General features: G+C 37.1%; 1 protein-coding gene across 1 annotated transcript in view; it reads left to right on the top strand.

Moving 5' to 3' along the window:
* The window catches only part of LOC140165132 (ubiquitin-protein ligase E3B-like), a 49,460-nt gene extending 33,014 nt beyond the window's left edge, over positions 1-16,446 (top strand). The window contains exons 19-27 of the mRNA XM_072188567.1: positions 3,590-3,667; positions 4,956-5,054; positions 5,654-5,761; positions 6,241-6,378; positions 7,138-7,262; positions 8,440-8,622; positions 9,871-9,982; positions 10,918-11,010; positions 11,568-16,446. Coding sequence (XP_072044668.1) covers positions 3,590-3,667; positions 4,956-5,054; positions 5,654-5,761; positions 6,241-6,378; positions 7,138-7,262; positions 8,440-8,622; positions 9,871-9,982; positions 10,918-11,010; positions 11,568-11,759 — 1,128 coding nt within the window. The 3' untranslated portion in view covers positions 11,760-16,446. The remainder of the gene's footprint in view (positions 1-3,589; positions 3,668-4,955; positions 5,055-5,653; positions 5,762-6,240; positions 6,379-7,137; positions 7,263-8,439; positions 8,623-9,870; positions 9,983-10,917; positions 11,011-11,567) is intronic.
* Positions 16,447-17,079: the final 633 nt, after the last annotated feature.

Genomic DNA, 17,079 nt, shown 5'->3' with positions numbered 1-17,079 from the left:
GGGATAAAAGTTGTAATAGGGCCTATGTCTTTAATAAACTTCTTGTAAAACGGACAAAAAGTAGGCCTATATATATGTTAAACGGGCAAAACACGGAGAGGTCACAAGAAAACTGAAAAACACAGAAATGTTTATGCAGTAGGCCTACCGTATAGGCATCATGCTATAAAGAGCGTTTTAAAACACTGCATGAAAACATTCACGAAAAATGCTTTAAAGCAGTTTACCTTTTAAAGTATGCAGAAAACATTATAAACGTGAAAGTTGAAAGCCAGACAAACATTGCAAATAAAAAGACATTCGACCAAAACATTCGCAAAAAGTGTTGTAAAACAAAAAGCTTTTATCGCAATCATGGTATATGGTAGACCTAATAGGCCTACTAATGGAAATGTAGTTAAAATGGGTTATGAAAAAGTAATGCAATTTGCGTGATTCGATTATATTTCTCGCTTGAAATTATTATTTAGCATTAAAACATTCATGAAAATGCTTTCATAAACGCGTGCTCTCTATGCCGATTTCAAATATCGACATTTTTGACTTAGAGTTGTAGGCCTATGCCTAGATGGTAGATATGATGTATTGAAATGTCAACGTTTTTGACATTGCGTTAACGGTCAATCAGGAGTAGAGAACGCTTGAAAACGAATCTTAAATCCGTGTTTTAATAACACTTTGAAACATTATTCAGGGCCTTAGGTATATATAGGCCTACCGGTAGTAACTGCTTGCCTATTTTTTATGGTCTTCAAAATGAAGACGAGACTGAACGACCGCAGAGGCCCCCGAACCAAGGCTGGGACTGCATAAAATATAAGCTAATATAATTATAATAATAGGCCTATATTCTTGTCCAACAACTACACCAACTTGGTAAATCAAATAATAACAATGAAATGAATGAATGAATGAATGAATGAATGAATGAATGAATGAAATAAAACAAATTTTTAAACATAAAATAATAAGCCTAATGATGTACTATACGGGCTAAGTCTAGCCTACTAGCAAAATATTTAGGGCCTACGTTTTCTATCGTGTCTACCAGATTGCGTCATCATTACAGGGCTTCTTATTACGGGTAACTACTTCTTACAGATAAATTTCATCTTTTCAAGTTCAGAATGAAACTTGAAAAACAAAACAAAAACAAACAAAAAATTCACTATTATGTTCATATAAAAAAAACACCTATAATTTATACCACTATATCAGCACTTTTTTGGCGAAATTTATCGAGTAGGCCTACTGATTCTGGGACGGTGGTGGTCTGTCGGCCCGCAGTTTCGCAATGCAATGGTGCAAGCTTTACCTACCTTGGAAGAGATCAATACGATAAAATACGGTAGTGATCGTGATTGGCGACTCCAGCGCCTCAATCAGTAATCACCTCGCCCATCCAGTTTACCATGTGTGCGTGTCTTTGTTAGCTGTATCGCCGCAGTATGCAGCGTACGAGAACGCCGATCTATTATGGAAAACAATGATTTATTTGGTTTTGCATTTTGACGAATTTTTAATGAAAAAGGGTCTTTAAAATAGCTTTTCTTATGGTTCAAATTTTAAGATTTCTTTAAAATCTATTAATGACAAGATAAAATACGGTTTGAAGATGACATTAGTGATGAAAACTCAATTTTGGCCATGTAACACTTCAGTGATCCTGTGTGCATCCTTAAGCAGGTTCGAAGTGTGTTGTTTGTGAATCCTCTTGATCCCACCTCTACTGGGAAGTATTTCAGTTCCCATCCTGCTGATACTTCATTTTCTTTCTGAGGTTGGCCTGTGCTAAGTTCTCCTCAGCAGGTACTGTGAGTTCAATTATGATGCCTTGCTTGTCTGATGGTTAGTAGACAGTTATGACTGGCCTTTTCGATGTTGCCACTATCTCTGGATGGAACACAACTGGGTGATTGTCTTCATCCCACACTACTTGCCAGTCCTCACAGCTTTGGATGATGTTGTCTTTCTGGGTTCTGTGCCATGCTACATTTCTGTACTTCGTTCCAGTCTCAGTTCTGAATGAAAGCTGGTGACTTTCTGTTGATCTCCATCGCCTACTGTCCCACATCTGGCTTTCAAAACAGCAGGAACTAGTTGGTGGACCATCTCTTGGAGTACCATGTGATGTCTCCAGTTGTAACGGCCTGTTCTAAGAGAGTACTGGCAGCAGTTGGCATTGGTTCCTGCAGCAGATTTATTCCTCTTTCTCAGTATTACTTCCTCAAGTTCTGCCATGGATGGCGGATCTACCGACAGTTGGTGCCTTGAAATATTATATACAAAATATAGAGTTTCCACTTTTGTAGCCCAAATTTTTCAAGTTATATCTCCATATCATCATATCAGTCAGCTACCTGCACAACCGATTCTTTTGTTCTGCATGGCTCACTCAGTCATTTAATGAGGCAATACAAACGATCGAAATTGGTGTTGAAATGAGCAAAATTTTGAGTTACACCTTTTCAGTGTAAAATTTTTTTCTCAGCCAAATGAAAAGCAATAATTTTCATTTTTTCAGTAAATGGCTGGAAAAACTATAATGCTTGATACTGATTTTTTTTTTAATCCTGGTGTTAAACTTAGACCTGAAATTCAGTCATTTAGTGTAAGATATTCGATTTTTATAGGCTTCAGCTCGGCCCGCGAGCTTTTTCTTGGATCAACCTTTTAGCTTTTCAAAGTAATATAGTTCGCTAATGAAGGATTTTCCCCAACTTTCTAAAGCACATCACCGTGAGCTATATATCATAGTTTTGTCAGAATTTCCGCTTTGATTTCACCATCTTTCACTGTCGGCTGATAAAATTTCTAAATCAACACGTGAAATCTAAAGGCTAGTACTAGCATTGTGGATCGATATCCCTGGGTTTAATAGGAATACCGGCATGGCTATAGTGTTGCCAGAACTTCAATATAGCAAAGAAATTCCCAGACCTATAGCGCTGCTACTAATCATGTTTAACCAGAACACCCAATTGGGGATTTAATCGCTGGTCGGGCAATTTGCTTTCAATGAAAAATTGACCTGGATAACAACAAAGGAAATATCGACTATTTCAGCTGGTTGCTCTCGAGATAAAAGTACTCACCATTGCCTACTTTTACTTAGTTTGACATTTTCGGAGACTGAATGGAAAAAGGGTAAAACAAAAACGGAAATTCTGACAAAACTATAACATATAGACCCACACGATGTGCTTTACAGAGGTGGGAAATATCTTTCTTTAGCAAACTATGTTAGTTTGAGACGCTAAAACATGAATTCCGTAAAAAGCTCGCATGGCTAATTCAAGGCCTATAAAAATCAAAAATATCACACTAAAAGACACAATTTGATGCTTAATTTTAACACCAGGATTTAAAAAAAATGTATATCCAAGCACCAAGTTTTTAACTGACATTACTGAAGAAAAAAAAATATTGCTTTATATTTGACCGAGAAAATTAATTTCATAGCAAAAGGTGTATCTCTGAATTGTGCTGATTTTTACATGTATCGATCGACTTTTAGCGCGACTAAGCATTTCTAAAGAATTGGTTGTCCAGGCGGCAGACTGATATGTTTATGTATTTTAATTTTTAGGATGGATACCAACAGCTTGCCTCTCTCTCAGCAAACACACTCAAAGGACTTATTAGAGTCAAATTTATCAATGAACAGGTAGGAATATAGTTATTTAAGCCTATGATCTTAACACAAAATTAAGACTTACCTCAAATTTTTGGTCACATCTTCGACCTTCATTAGGAGAGTAGCAACACCAGTTTGGGATCAGTGACCATTTGGACACTTGACCCCAAAACTTGATTGTACACTCTTCGTAACTTGTATCAGCCCCCCATGTACCAACACAGATGAACTTTTCATGCCAGGTATGAATATGTTTATTTTGTTGATTTGATAATATGTAGTGTGATAGCAAGCAATTAACCCTAACACACAAAAATACCACAGAATACCACAATGAAAAATTAGGCGCATGCGTGAATCCCAGGGTCTGCAATGGCGCAATCGCTCTAAGTATTATATGCTCACAGAATTGCTGCCCGGGCAGCCATAACCCGTGTAGCTACCAGTCCATGATCGTGTGGCTGGCATGCGGGGTCAAGGGTTGAATCCCGGGGTGTCAAGTGACTTTTTTTCTTCATCTTCTCTCCTTTTTTGTATCTTCTGTAACTTCCGATATCAAAAAGCAGGGTTCAGTGTTAGGGTTAGATAAGATGTATTTTTCCAGATTAAAGCCTATGTTAACCCTAACACTCAAAAATACCACAGAATACCACAATGAAAAATTAAGCGCATGTGTGAATCCCAGGGTCTGCAATGGCGCAATCACTCTAAGTATTATATGCTCACGGCATAACCTGTGTAGCTACCAGTCCATGATCGTGTGGCTGGCATGCGGGGGGTCAAGGGTTGGAATCCTGGGGGTGTCAAGTGACTTTTTTCGTATCTTCTGTAACTTCCGATATCAAAAAGCAGGGTTCAGTGTTAGGGTTAAAGAAGTAATGCACAATCTTTTTGAATGAATTTGGTTTATTTTTTCAAACCAGATTATTTGGCATATTTGTAATGTTTATGCATATCCCAACTTACACTTGAAATCGCCCAAATTTGTGTTTGTAGGAAAATAGCGATTTTGAGTTGATTTCATAATTCCCCAAGGTGCTCAACAGTTTTGAATATGGGGTTTCATTCATTTTACCTCATTATTCTGACTTTAAATGATGGAAATGACAAAAAAACTTATGGACTGTTGCAAGTAATATTATTTCAAAAAATTTGGCAACGGATAACAAAATTAGAATTCAACCAAATATGTGAATTATGACTTTAAATAAAGTTAAACAGTATGATGCTATTTTGTAATTTTCAACATGATGGTGTTTTAAGTAGCCATGCATTGACCTCAGTCATTACTCACATTATGTTAACTGTGTATTTTCAGGGATTAGATGAAGCTGGTATTGATCAGGATGGTGTGTTCAAGGAGTTCCTAGAGGAGACAATCAGCACAGTTTTCAACCCATCATTGAACCTATTCAAGGTAGGTTTATTAAACAGTACATAATTATAGGATTTGATTTCTTTAAAACTTTAAAAAGCTCACTGAATGAAGGGGATGAAAGAGCCATAAATGAACTCCCCATATATCAGCATGTCCAGGGTTGCCAAATCCACGAATTCCTATAGTTTCCTGCCCCATAGAAACCAATGGTTAAGAGAAAAATTGGGTGACTTTTCGATTATTTGACCCGCGATTCAGGCCAAAATGTTTTGGCAACCCTGAGCATGTCATACATTCTTGAAATTAGGTAATGGACAATTCCAGTTGAAATCCATACACACCATGAGGAAGACATGATTTTAGGTCCCATATAAAGGTTTTAGATTTCAAATGGAGTCACCCATTCAGGTTACCCCATTTGAAATTCATACTCCGTGTCTGGGAAAGTAAGATCCTGTCTTCATGTGTATGGATTTTCAATGGTTGAGAAAGTTGCTGATTTCAACCAAACTCTGGAAGATGTGTGCATTGTGTGGGTTTTCAAGACTGTTTTCTTTACTTGTTATATTTACAAACCCTTGTTTGAACAGTACCTCTTAAACATTGTGGGATTCAGAAACTATGACTTTATTTTGCAGACCACCAGTGAGCAGAGATTGTACCCCAGTTCAACATCCTTCATCACAGAGAATCATCTGCATCTTTTTGAATTTGTTGGTAAAATGCTGGGAAAAGCTGTGTATGAGGTAAGTGATTTGCCGTAAACATTTAAATATAAGTGATTCAAATTGACACAATGAAATGAATTATTGGTAAGGCGATGAAAAAAGCCTAGTTTTAGGGGCCCAACCGATCCAGATTTTGGGTTTTACGAGAATTTTTAAAAAAAATTTTGGCCAAAATCATAGGAAATCAACCGTTTTTATCTTGTCAAAATTGATAGATTTTGATGGAGAATTTTCAAACAAAAACAGTTCAGAACATTTTCAAAATATGTTTGCGAATTATCAAATAAATTTTGCAAGCTTTTTGAAGATTTCGGTAATATAATTGAGGTTACATAAGCCTCCAGAAAAATAAAATTTAAGAAAAAAAAAAAAAATCCTGACCAGGGTAAAACAAAATAAGCGTAAAACAAAATGTTTGTTTGAATTTTTTTGTGAAATTACATTCATTTAAATAACTGTTTTGTAATCTATATGTAATTTGTCATTTAATTTTGTAGGGTATAGTGGTAGAAGTTCCATTTGCTTCCTTCTTCTTGAGTCAGATGTTGGATCGTCAGAACAATCAACTCTATAGCCCTATTGATGAGTTGCCGTCATTGGATGCAGAACTCTACAAGAACCTCACATATGTTAAGGTATTAAATTTATTTACAAGTGTTTTGACATAAAGGTTCACAAGCTCTAATTCCCCCAATAATAAATTTGCAAAGTTTTTCACAAAATTAAAAGTTATTGGTACTGTATCTTGTTTTACACACCTGCTCCAATTGACCTTTTCGGTAAATCCCATAAGCCTTTGCGAGTACACCTGAGATGTCGCCATCGATGTTTGATAAACGATGTACTGTGCGCATTGTGGTTGATCGGTGTGACTTCAAATGACGACATCTCAGGTGTACTCGCAATTAGGCTTATGTACTGTATGCTCTACTGATCGCCTGTGTGCGATGCTAACAGGCACGCTGTTAGCACCATGCCCGCATATTGTTTGTGGTCAAACTGACGTCTAGTAGAGAAACCCAGGTTGATCCTTTATCTAATACTTTGCGTAAGAAAGCCTAAGCTTATCCTAAGGCTAAAAAAAATAAAAAAATTTGATGTCACACCGATTTGCAATGCGCAGTATCGATGTTTGATAAACGATGTGCGCATTGGGGCTGATTGGCATGACTTCAAATGATGACATCTCAGGTGTACTCGCAAAGGCTTATGGGATTTACCGAAAAGGTCAATTTACAATGTCGTTTGGTCATTTCAAAGTTGCACTATATTGAATTGTTACTCCTTAGTTGGGACACCAAATTGAAAAATGGGTTATGTTATAACATTTGCATTGAATGAAATCAGTTTTACATTAACAACTTTTTGTTGATTTGTGATTTTTCTTGATCCAGCATTATGAAGGTGACATCTCTGATCTGGATTTAGTGTTTTCATACGATGAGGACATCATGGGGAAGGTTGTCACACATGAACTTGTTCCAGGAGGAAGAGCATTTGGTGTAACTAATGAAAATAAGTGAGTTCCAGTCCAAAGTTGTATAATTGTCAGGTGTTTGTTATACATATAAATGTGTTTGTTTGTGTGTATGACGGGGTATATGTGCATTTGTAATTACCTGCAAACATGGACCTACATATGGATACACACATCACAAATGTGGACACACCTGCAACAGTGGATGTCCACAGTTGCTGGATATAAGCAGGACAATGCAAATAACATAAAAAGCATTTAAAAGTGGTCCATGTTTAGGGGGTTCAGGACGGTTCATCAGTTGTCAGGGTGTGTAGGGTCGGTCCATGGTGTGTCGATTGAAATCGGGTGTGTGTGTCCTTGGTTAGATATAATTCAATCATGCAGAACGAGGTCCTTGTTTGTATATATTTATAAAGAGGGGTGTGTTGGTGTGTGTGGGGGTGTGTCTATGAGTGTGTCTATGTTTTTGTGTCTACATTTAAGTGAGTGCTTGTGTGCACATGAAGGCCTTGAATGAAGCTGTACTTAAGGAAACAAACATTGAGATGCCTATTTCTTAAAGAATGCATTATAATGCTGTACATATTCTTCTTTAAAATCAGCATTGTCCCTTGCTCCCTTTATCAGAGTATTTGCCAGTGTAGCACCTGTAAAATACAGAAGTGTGGTCCTGATTGCCTGATTGAATGAAGTCATGTGATATTGAACATATAATATAAATATCCTCTGACCCTGGCATGACCTTGTTCTGCTCACATAATACATATCAGCAGGTGGCGAAGGACCTTGCCAAGAACTGTAGCTTCAAGTGTGGAGTGAAGTCATAGATTGGAACAGCCTACCCCAAGAGATAATCAACATCCAAGAACACAAAGCATTCAAGAACCAGCTAAAAGCTCACTTCACCATCTAAAAGCAGATCTTGCACACACCAAATCTGACTCATCTTTCCTCACAAGGGGCGTTGAGTCGAGTACAACCGTTGAGTCGGATACACCTTTGAGTCCTAACCCTAACACTAACCCTAAAAATTCAGACTGATGGTAGTTCGGACTGATGGTATTTCTGACTGACAGGGAGTCTCCTTGAGTCTAACCCAACCAGAACCAGAACCAAAAATTATTTTGAGATCTGCTGGCATGCTTGCTTATGTACTAGAAATGACTCTACAAATGAATGCAATAAATGAGTATTGTTATTCTTTGTTTATATCCAGAATCAAGTATATCCACTTGATGGCACATTTTCGGATGTGTGCTCAGATCCGAGAGCAAACCAAGGCTTTCAAGCGTGGCTTCTTGTCCATTGTCAATCATGAGTGGTTGTCATGGTTTTCTGGGCCAGAATTACAGAGACTCATATCAGGAGACAATGCGGCATTGGATCTCAGCGACTTAAGGTTTGTCATTGTTTTTAATATAAAGTCTGCACAAAAAGTAACTCAGCTGTTATAAATACGCCTGTAGATGCAGAACTAATAATTGTTTTCACAATATCTCAACATAAAAAAGAAGGATGATTTATTTACGCGCATTTTGATACCCCATTTGTCAAATTTTGTTCAATATTGACAATACAGCAGTGTTTTGAAAGAAAAATACCCCAATTTAAAAGTTGCAGTTATTTGTATTGATTTGAAGTAAGCGCGAAGATACTGGCGGGTTTTACATGTTTGCAGTGCTGGCATTATAACCATTGATCGCTGTAAACTGCAACTTTTAAATTCGGGTATTTTTCTGTAAAAGCACTACTGCGTTGTTAATATTAAACGACATTTGACTAATGGGGTATCAAAATGCGTGTAAATAAATCATCCTTCTCTTTATGTTGAAATATTGTGAAAACAATTATTAGTTCTGAATCTATAGGCGTATTTATAACAGCTGAGTTACTTTTTGTGCAGACTTTATTTTTCCAAGATTGCATCAAGTAAACAAGTAATAAACATTTATTAACTTATTTCATACATGAGGGGGGGGGAAGTAATTTTTGATTATTTTTATAACAAAATTGTCACTAAAATTGTTTTGAAAATATGAGAAATATAAATGTATCAATCTGCAAGAAAAATTCATCAATCCTACACGAGCGTGTGTGAAAGCACTGCAGGTAGTACACAGAGTGCACGCTCATGTAATTATACACAATTAATACACTCTTGGCATTTTTCTAACATTTGCTCCGATTGGGTAACTACAGGCATAAGAATTTTTGTTGTCCAAATTTCTGCTATTTTATTCTATTTTTGGCCCGTTTGGAGAATTTTTGCCACATTTTGCATGCTTTTTCTGTCATGGAAATCTATTCTCATGCTGGTAACTATAGAGGTTATCCATGTTACTCATGTGTGACTTCTAACAATAGGCGCCGATTCCCGTAGTATTCCTCATTCAAAACAATTCAATGCACGACCTTGGAGTTACCTGCATGACTTTGGCAGGCTATTTTGAAACAGTCATGTTTGCACATGCAGGTTTCTTCTTTTGAAAGTCCTAAACAAGGTATAGCAGTCGCTGATAGGATATGCAGCTTATAGAACACAGATAACTTCTATTAAGGTTTGGGTCATGTAACCTGGATATGAATCAATTAAATTGCATTAATTTTCAATTATTTAAGGACATTTTTTTGTTACTTGTTCTTATAGGAAGCATACCCAGTACTATGGCGGTTTTCACAATTCTCATCGTGTCATCAACTGGTTGTTTGATGTTTTATCAAATGACTTCACCGCTCAAGAGAGGGCGCTCTTCCTTAAGGTACATATTCATTTGTAATAATGTGAAATGTGGGATTGTTCTTGTTCAAATGTTTACTGTGGACATTTTCTGCATATTGTCTGCTGTTTTGATATGACAAAAGTTGTTCATTTGTAACATTAATTTAAAAGAATGAAGAAGGAGGTGGCCTATATGCATCACCCTAGCGGGGAGTAAGACAATGCGAGACACAAATTAATATATGCGAGGATCAGAAATAAACGATACAAACCTGAGAAATTATGATTTAAATGATGTGTTTTGGGCTCAAGGACTCGGCAGGGATTGAACTCTGGTCGCTGGATTACCGATCCAGAGTGGTACCACCGCACTACCTGAATTCACAGTCGGTACTCTGGCAATCTCAACATAAGTCCCCATGATAACTCTTTCATTGTGTCTCAGTGGCCAATTATAACAATAAATAATGAAGAAAATGGCAAAATTCAGATTAATATCATGCATGGATTCTGGGTTTCTCTATCACAGGTCAGTTTAATCGAAGTTGCCTTCGTCCTAGAGCAGCCCGTAGCGTATGTCATACAGGAACCTGTACTGTATGCTCTGCTGATCGCCTGTGTGTGATTCTAACAGACACCATGCCCGCATATTTTATTGTATGAAGGAATTTGGGTCAAACTGACTTCCAGTAGAGAAACCCAGGTTAATCCTTCATGTAATATTTTGTTTAAGAAAGCCTAAGCTAATACTAAGCCTAACCATAAATTTTGTGAAAAAACCAAACCCATGATCCATGTGTTAGGTCAACGGTTGGGTCTGACGGGGATTGAACCCTAAACCTTGTGATCATGAGTCAAACGCTCTAACTTTTAGACCGCCATATTCCCATAGAATGCACAGAATGTAGCATCATTCCAGACACAAATATTTGCCCACATATGCAGTTACATGTTCATGATTTTGTACCATTTCAGTTTGTTACAAGCTGTTCCAAACCACCGCTGCTTGGTTTTGCTCATCTTGAACCACCATTCTCAATCCGATGTGTGGAAGTCAGTGATGATCAGGTAAGCGTGCTTCATGCAGGTTGTTATAATTATAATAAGACCGAATTATAAAAACTAGTTTGCGTATGACGTCCTGTCAACCAGACCAAAAATGCTGTACTGCACAAGCCAGCAACCAATCACATCGGGCCTTTGCCAGATGCAAACTAGTCTTTATAAATTGGTCTTCAATTATATAGTGGGTTGTAAACTAAGAGTAGAATTACTTGGGTTACAAGCTGTTCAAAACCATCGCTTCTTGGCTTTGCTCATCTTGAACCACCATTCTCAATCCGATGTGTGGAAGTCAGTGATGATCAGGTAAGCGTGCTTCATACAGGTTGTGTAACCTAGAAGCAGGAGAAACGATAAGAATTTTTGTTTTTACTATCCCACTACGATAAAGAAAAATACATGGAATAGGTTGTTTGTAGGAAACCTCATATTTCAGGATTTGGTTTAGCTGACTTTTGTGATTGCTCAGCAATATCTAAGAAGCAATGAATTTTTGAAGACTTGAAAATATTTTTTGTAACAAATGAGATGATGTTTAATGTCTGTTATGGTTATTTATTCAGGACACCGGAGACACAGTGGGTAGTGTGTTACGAGGTTTCTTGAGAATACAGAAGAGAGAACCAGTGGGGAGATTGCCAACCTCCTCAACATGCTTCAACCTCCTCAAACTTCCAAATTATCAAAAGAAGAGCACACTCAAAGAGAAATTGCGATATGCTATCACAAGTAATACTGGATTTGAGCTTTCATGAATGACATTTCAAAAGACGGACCCAGTGGAGAGATTGCCAACCTCCTCAACATGCTTCAACCTCCTCAAACTTCCAAATTATCAAAAGAAGAGCACACTCAAAGAGAAATTGCGATATGCTATCACAAGTAACACTGGATTTGAGTTGTCATGAGTTACATCTCAAAAGAGGGACCCACAGGGGAGATTGCCAACCTCCTCAACATGCTTCAACCTCCTCAATCTTCCTAACTATCAGAAGAAGAGCACACTCCAAAGAGAAACTGAGATACTAGTACGCTATCACAAGTAATACTGGATTTGAGATATTTCAAAAGAGGGACCCAGTGGAGAGATTGCTAACCTCCTCAACATGCTTCAAACTCCTCAAGTTTCCAAACTATCAGCAGAAAAGCACATACAAAGAGAAACTAAGATACGCTATCACAAATAACACTGGATTTGAGTTGTCATGAGAGATATTTCAAAAGAGGGACCCAATGGGGAGATTGCTAACCTCCTCAACATGCTTCAAACTCCTCAAGCTTCCAAACTATCCGAAGAAAAGCACATACAAAGAGAAACTGAGATACGCTAACATAAGTAACACTGGATGTTGTCATGAAAGACATTTCAAAAGAGGGACCCAATACAGTGGGGGGATTGTCAACCTCTTCAAGCTTCCAAACTATCAGAAGAGTACATTCAAAGAAGTTGAGTTATGCTATACAGTAAAAATAGATTTAAGCCCAGGTAAAAACTGGGTCTTTGAGAATGTTGTTCATAGAGGGGAAAGAGCATAAATATATCCAAAAAAGGCCGATGTAAAAGAAGCTTTCATTCTGTCCATCCTGATTTTATAGTCTGAAGAGAGTTGTCTTCCCCTCACCCCCTGGCTGATCTTACTCTCGCCCATTTTCAAATGTTCACAAAATAGTAACACAGCTGGAATTTTGGACAGTGAATAGATGAATGCAAGTGCTATATATCCAGGGGTCTAGAATATTTAATTTTGCATACTCAGGATTAGCTTATCTAACATATTGAACAGCTGCTGCTTATTACATACACTGCCATCTGCATTTGTAACCTATTACATCAAATTGATGCAGTTGACAATCACTACATGTTTCTTCTTTCATGAGATCCAGCTTTAAATATTTCAATTCAATCAAATGCTTGTTTAATTCAAAATTAATTTTGCTCAGTCATTGACCTGTTTGCATCACCCACACCTGTGAAATTAACAGTTGGAAAGAGCATGCTTTGTCTTGGCATCATATTAGCCTCTGTGCTTATTCAGGGTTGCCAAACCCACGATTTGGTAGCCCAATTGGGCGACTTTTGAAGATTTTTGAACAATTTCCTGTCCCATAGAAACCAATGCTTAAGAAAAAAATTGGGCGACTTTTCAACTTTGGCTCCCGCGACTTTCGATAGTTTCCTGCTCCATAGAAACCAATGGTAAAGAGAAAAATTGGGCGACTTTTCGATTATTTGACCCGCGATTCGGGCTGAAATCTTTTGGCAACCCTGTGCTTATTCCAGGTAAGACTGACTTGTATAAGATTGAACAGTTAAATATTTTGACAACTTGTATCATCCATTCTTATTGTGGTTTGTAAATAATTCACATAATTTGATTGGTTTTTGGGTGTATAATATCACACGATAGTGGAGAGTGATATAAGTCAGCGCGCATGCAACAGCGACAGGCTTGTTGATCCTCAATGATCACACAATAATGCGCTGGCATAATACATGTGTGCGAACTAAGAACAGAGTTCAGTGGCTTAGATGTTTGTGATGGTTTTGTTCAATTAAAACAACAGGGATGTCCTCACAAAAGTAACTGGCTGCAAAATATTAGCCAGCCCATCCATTATGATGCGATATTGGATAGGCAAAAAACAATAATCCTATTTTTTATTCTCTAATTGAAATGGTCCGCCTTATTCAACCTGCCTGGTATTTGATGTTATATTGCAACCAACAACTGCAGTGTTTTGATGTGATGGGTCACATTCTGCACATAATCCTACTGAATAATTGATTCAATTTTCAACCAGTTGGGCTTTGCCCTTTAACTTCCAAACTATATCTGGCGAAATCAGGATAATGTCAGGTGGTGAGTGCCGTGCATTCTCTAAATTCAGTCAATTTTCTTTGTCAGCCGTGTGATTGAATGAGATTATTTTGAAATTTTAAAAACGCTTAAAATATCACAACAAGTACTCATATGTTAATAAATAATATTAATACAAGGTAAAACCATTAGGGTTCGACAATGGACCCCACAAAACTAACCTTCAAATTAAATAAATACAGTAAAATTTGATTATTACTGGTTGAGAGTCGCTGTGACGGTTTTAAATTTGCCGTGTTGGTTAGGCTCCGATCACTCAGTGTGCAAATTGAACAGCGCATACCAGTGATCACGGCAGCTGCAAAATTCAGTCCCGATTTACTTCCGTGTTCCGATTGTATGGAAAGTGCCATATGGCTGAGCAGTATTGCTGTCTCTCTTTACCATGCCACTCGCCTCCTGGATAATGTAAAGCTATTTAATTTTGCTGGCACTTAATCTCGCTAATTGCCAATGAACACCATTTTGTAGGTATTTAATTTTGGTAATCCAGCAATTCATGTTTACAATTCATCGTAAATCTGGTAAATTTGTGGGCATTTATTTTAGCAAATTAAGGCTTTTAATGAAATTAGCAAAATTAAATCTCTAGCGAAATTCAGTGGTTTTACAGTATGCTATCACAAGCACCAGTGAGTGGATTTCTGCCATTTTATGGTAGAAATGGATATTGTAGCATGGGTAACAATGTATATAAAAGTTTTTATTTTTTGAAAGGAAATGACACAGGGAATGCAACTTCATGGTTAGAAACAGGAAAAATATCCTTGGTTTATTTTTTAGAAAAAAGGGGTTTTGAAGTCAAACATGTATGAAATCACCATGAGAAGATGCAGGGCTACCACAGTAAAGTTTGTCTTTGACCAATTTTTTTGACATGAAACAGGAAACTCGTAAATACTAGATGGGATGAGAATGAATTTTAATGAAAAGCAGGAGTGGGGAATCAAATGCCTTCAAATGGGCTGAAAATAAATATGCAGTGTGTTTAAACAGTGGACTCCTATACAATGGGCAATTCCAGTTGAAATTCATATATCCCTATGGAAGACATGACCTTAATATCCCACACAGGGGGTGTAGATTTCAAATGGGATCACCTATTCAGGTAACCTCATTTGAAATTCACACTGCCTGTCTTCCATAGAGGGTGTATGGATTTCAGCTAGAATAGCACAGTGAGTGGCATTTCTCTTTCAAACATTGAAGCAACCTTTTTCCCCAGTATAACATGTTGAACTCAAAAGTGCAATATTTTGGATTCCTTCAAATCTATATTATATCCTACAAGTGGTAGTTTTCGACCTTCCAACAACTAACATACCTTACAAGTAGCTGGCGTAATGCATGTTAGAATATGACCATTGCTAGGTCAACTGGCTCACGCTTTCTTTGTTACGAACCACTGATCAAAATGATTACATGTACAACACAAAGCATATGGCATATCATAATTCGGAACTAATTATGTGAGTAAAGTTAATATTATAGCTTGGCCTTGGATCCAGGATCGGGTCCCATGTAAAATCATTATGTAAGTTTAAAATCATGCCAAAATGACGAACTAAGAACTTAGGATCAATGGCTTCCCGTTTATTTCCAGGCATTTGTAATGTAATTTTTGCCAATGCCAACACCATTTACTGGCTGTTCGACTTCGTGTGTGGGCTGTGGTAAGCTTACACACAATAGCATGGAAATTGTTTCTGGGGGTGTTGGGGGTGTTTATTTAATTAGACTTTTCAAAAGACTAGAGGGGTGTTTATTACAGGAGGATCTTTATTAAGCTGAATTTATACTCGATCGCTTTTGCAGAAAAGCGATTCTCATGCATGCTCTGTGTTTACTTTTGTTTTCAGGGCGTCAAGCTGATCTATCGCCAAGGCATAAACGATGGCTCTTTTGCAAGTTGAAGAAATCTCAACTTATGAGCGATATCGCTTGACATATGAATGCATCAACCAATCATTTCTTATCAACTGGATCTTTTATTCTGCTAACTAATTTACCATTCTCGATTGATTAACTTTCGGTGATGAATTAATTAAAAGAAATAATTATTGACAGCAATAGATGTTCTAAAAAATGTATTTTTTGGCATTTAGAATATTTTAATTGTTGTTTGCAATCGCTATCGTTGTGCAAAGTATAAATGCAAAAGCGACGAGCGATGCATCGCAAAATTTGGTGATTGTCCATCGCTTTCCAATAGCAGTGCATCGCAATCGCTCGGCGATTGAGTATAAATTCAGCTTTAGAGGATATACGGTATATATCTCAAATTGAGAAAAATGGGCAAGTCAGTTTTTGCATCTGAAGTCTTCATATAGCTATGAAGGGAGATGCAGTTTTTCTGAATATGTCAAATTATGTTGCATTTGTATATTTAATCCTATAATACAAGAGAAATATATATTCTGATTTTATCAAAGTTTGTATATTTGTATACATATGTTTTTCAATCTTGTCAAGTTAATGTTCTTCACATTTTATCCAGTATATAATGCATTACAATGATATATTGTAAGGTCTGTGTAACATGTTAATGAAATAAAATGCAGAATAATAAATTGAATGTTTATAAGCTGTATTATAACATGAATTTATTTTGTATCGTTTGACTAACATTTGATTGCTTGAAAGCCCACCATACCAGAGGTGACCTCATTGCACGACACAAGGTAAATTGAGGTTCATAGGGGAGGATTAATATTGTAGGCTGAAAATTTTGAGAAACCCATTGTCTGGAGACTACAATGCTCAAATAAGGTACTGTTACACTTGACGAGGCTGCCATGATTTAAAAACCAAAATGCATTGTAGAAATATGACACAGTGTACTATAACTTCAGCTCTCACACATTCATGTTCATCTAATGTGCCGAGGGATATGTCAATGTAAACTGAGCTCAAAAAGAAACTTATATTTTTTTTTTATCTTTTTAATCACAAGGTCATATCTTAAAATACTGTCAATCAAAATGAACCAAAATTACACACAGGATTACTTTAATACTCTACTCTAAACACATGTCAGTAACCAAGCAGTTGTCCAACTGACACAACAGCAAAATGCACTGTCATGGGACAGCTTCCTGGATTTCCTCCACTTTCACAGCCCAAAATTTGACACACAGCACAAAAAATCTGTGAGAATGCACACAAGAACCTTGCACAGATGATAAAACGGTGCTGC

Source organism: Amphiura filiformis, chromosome 11, assembly GCF_039555335.1.
Source record: "Amphiura filiformis chromosome 11, Afil_fr2py, whole genome shotgun sequence".
Classification (NCBI taxonomy): Eukaryota; Metazoa; Echinodermata; class Ophiuroidea; order Amphilepidida; family Amphiuridae; genus Amphiura; species Amphiura filiformis.
This window is presented reverse-complemented; position numbering and strand designations above follow the sequence as displayed.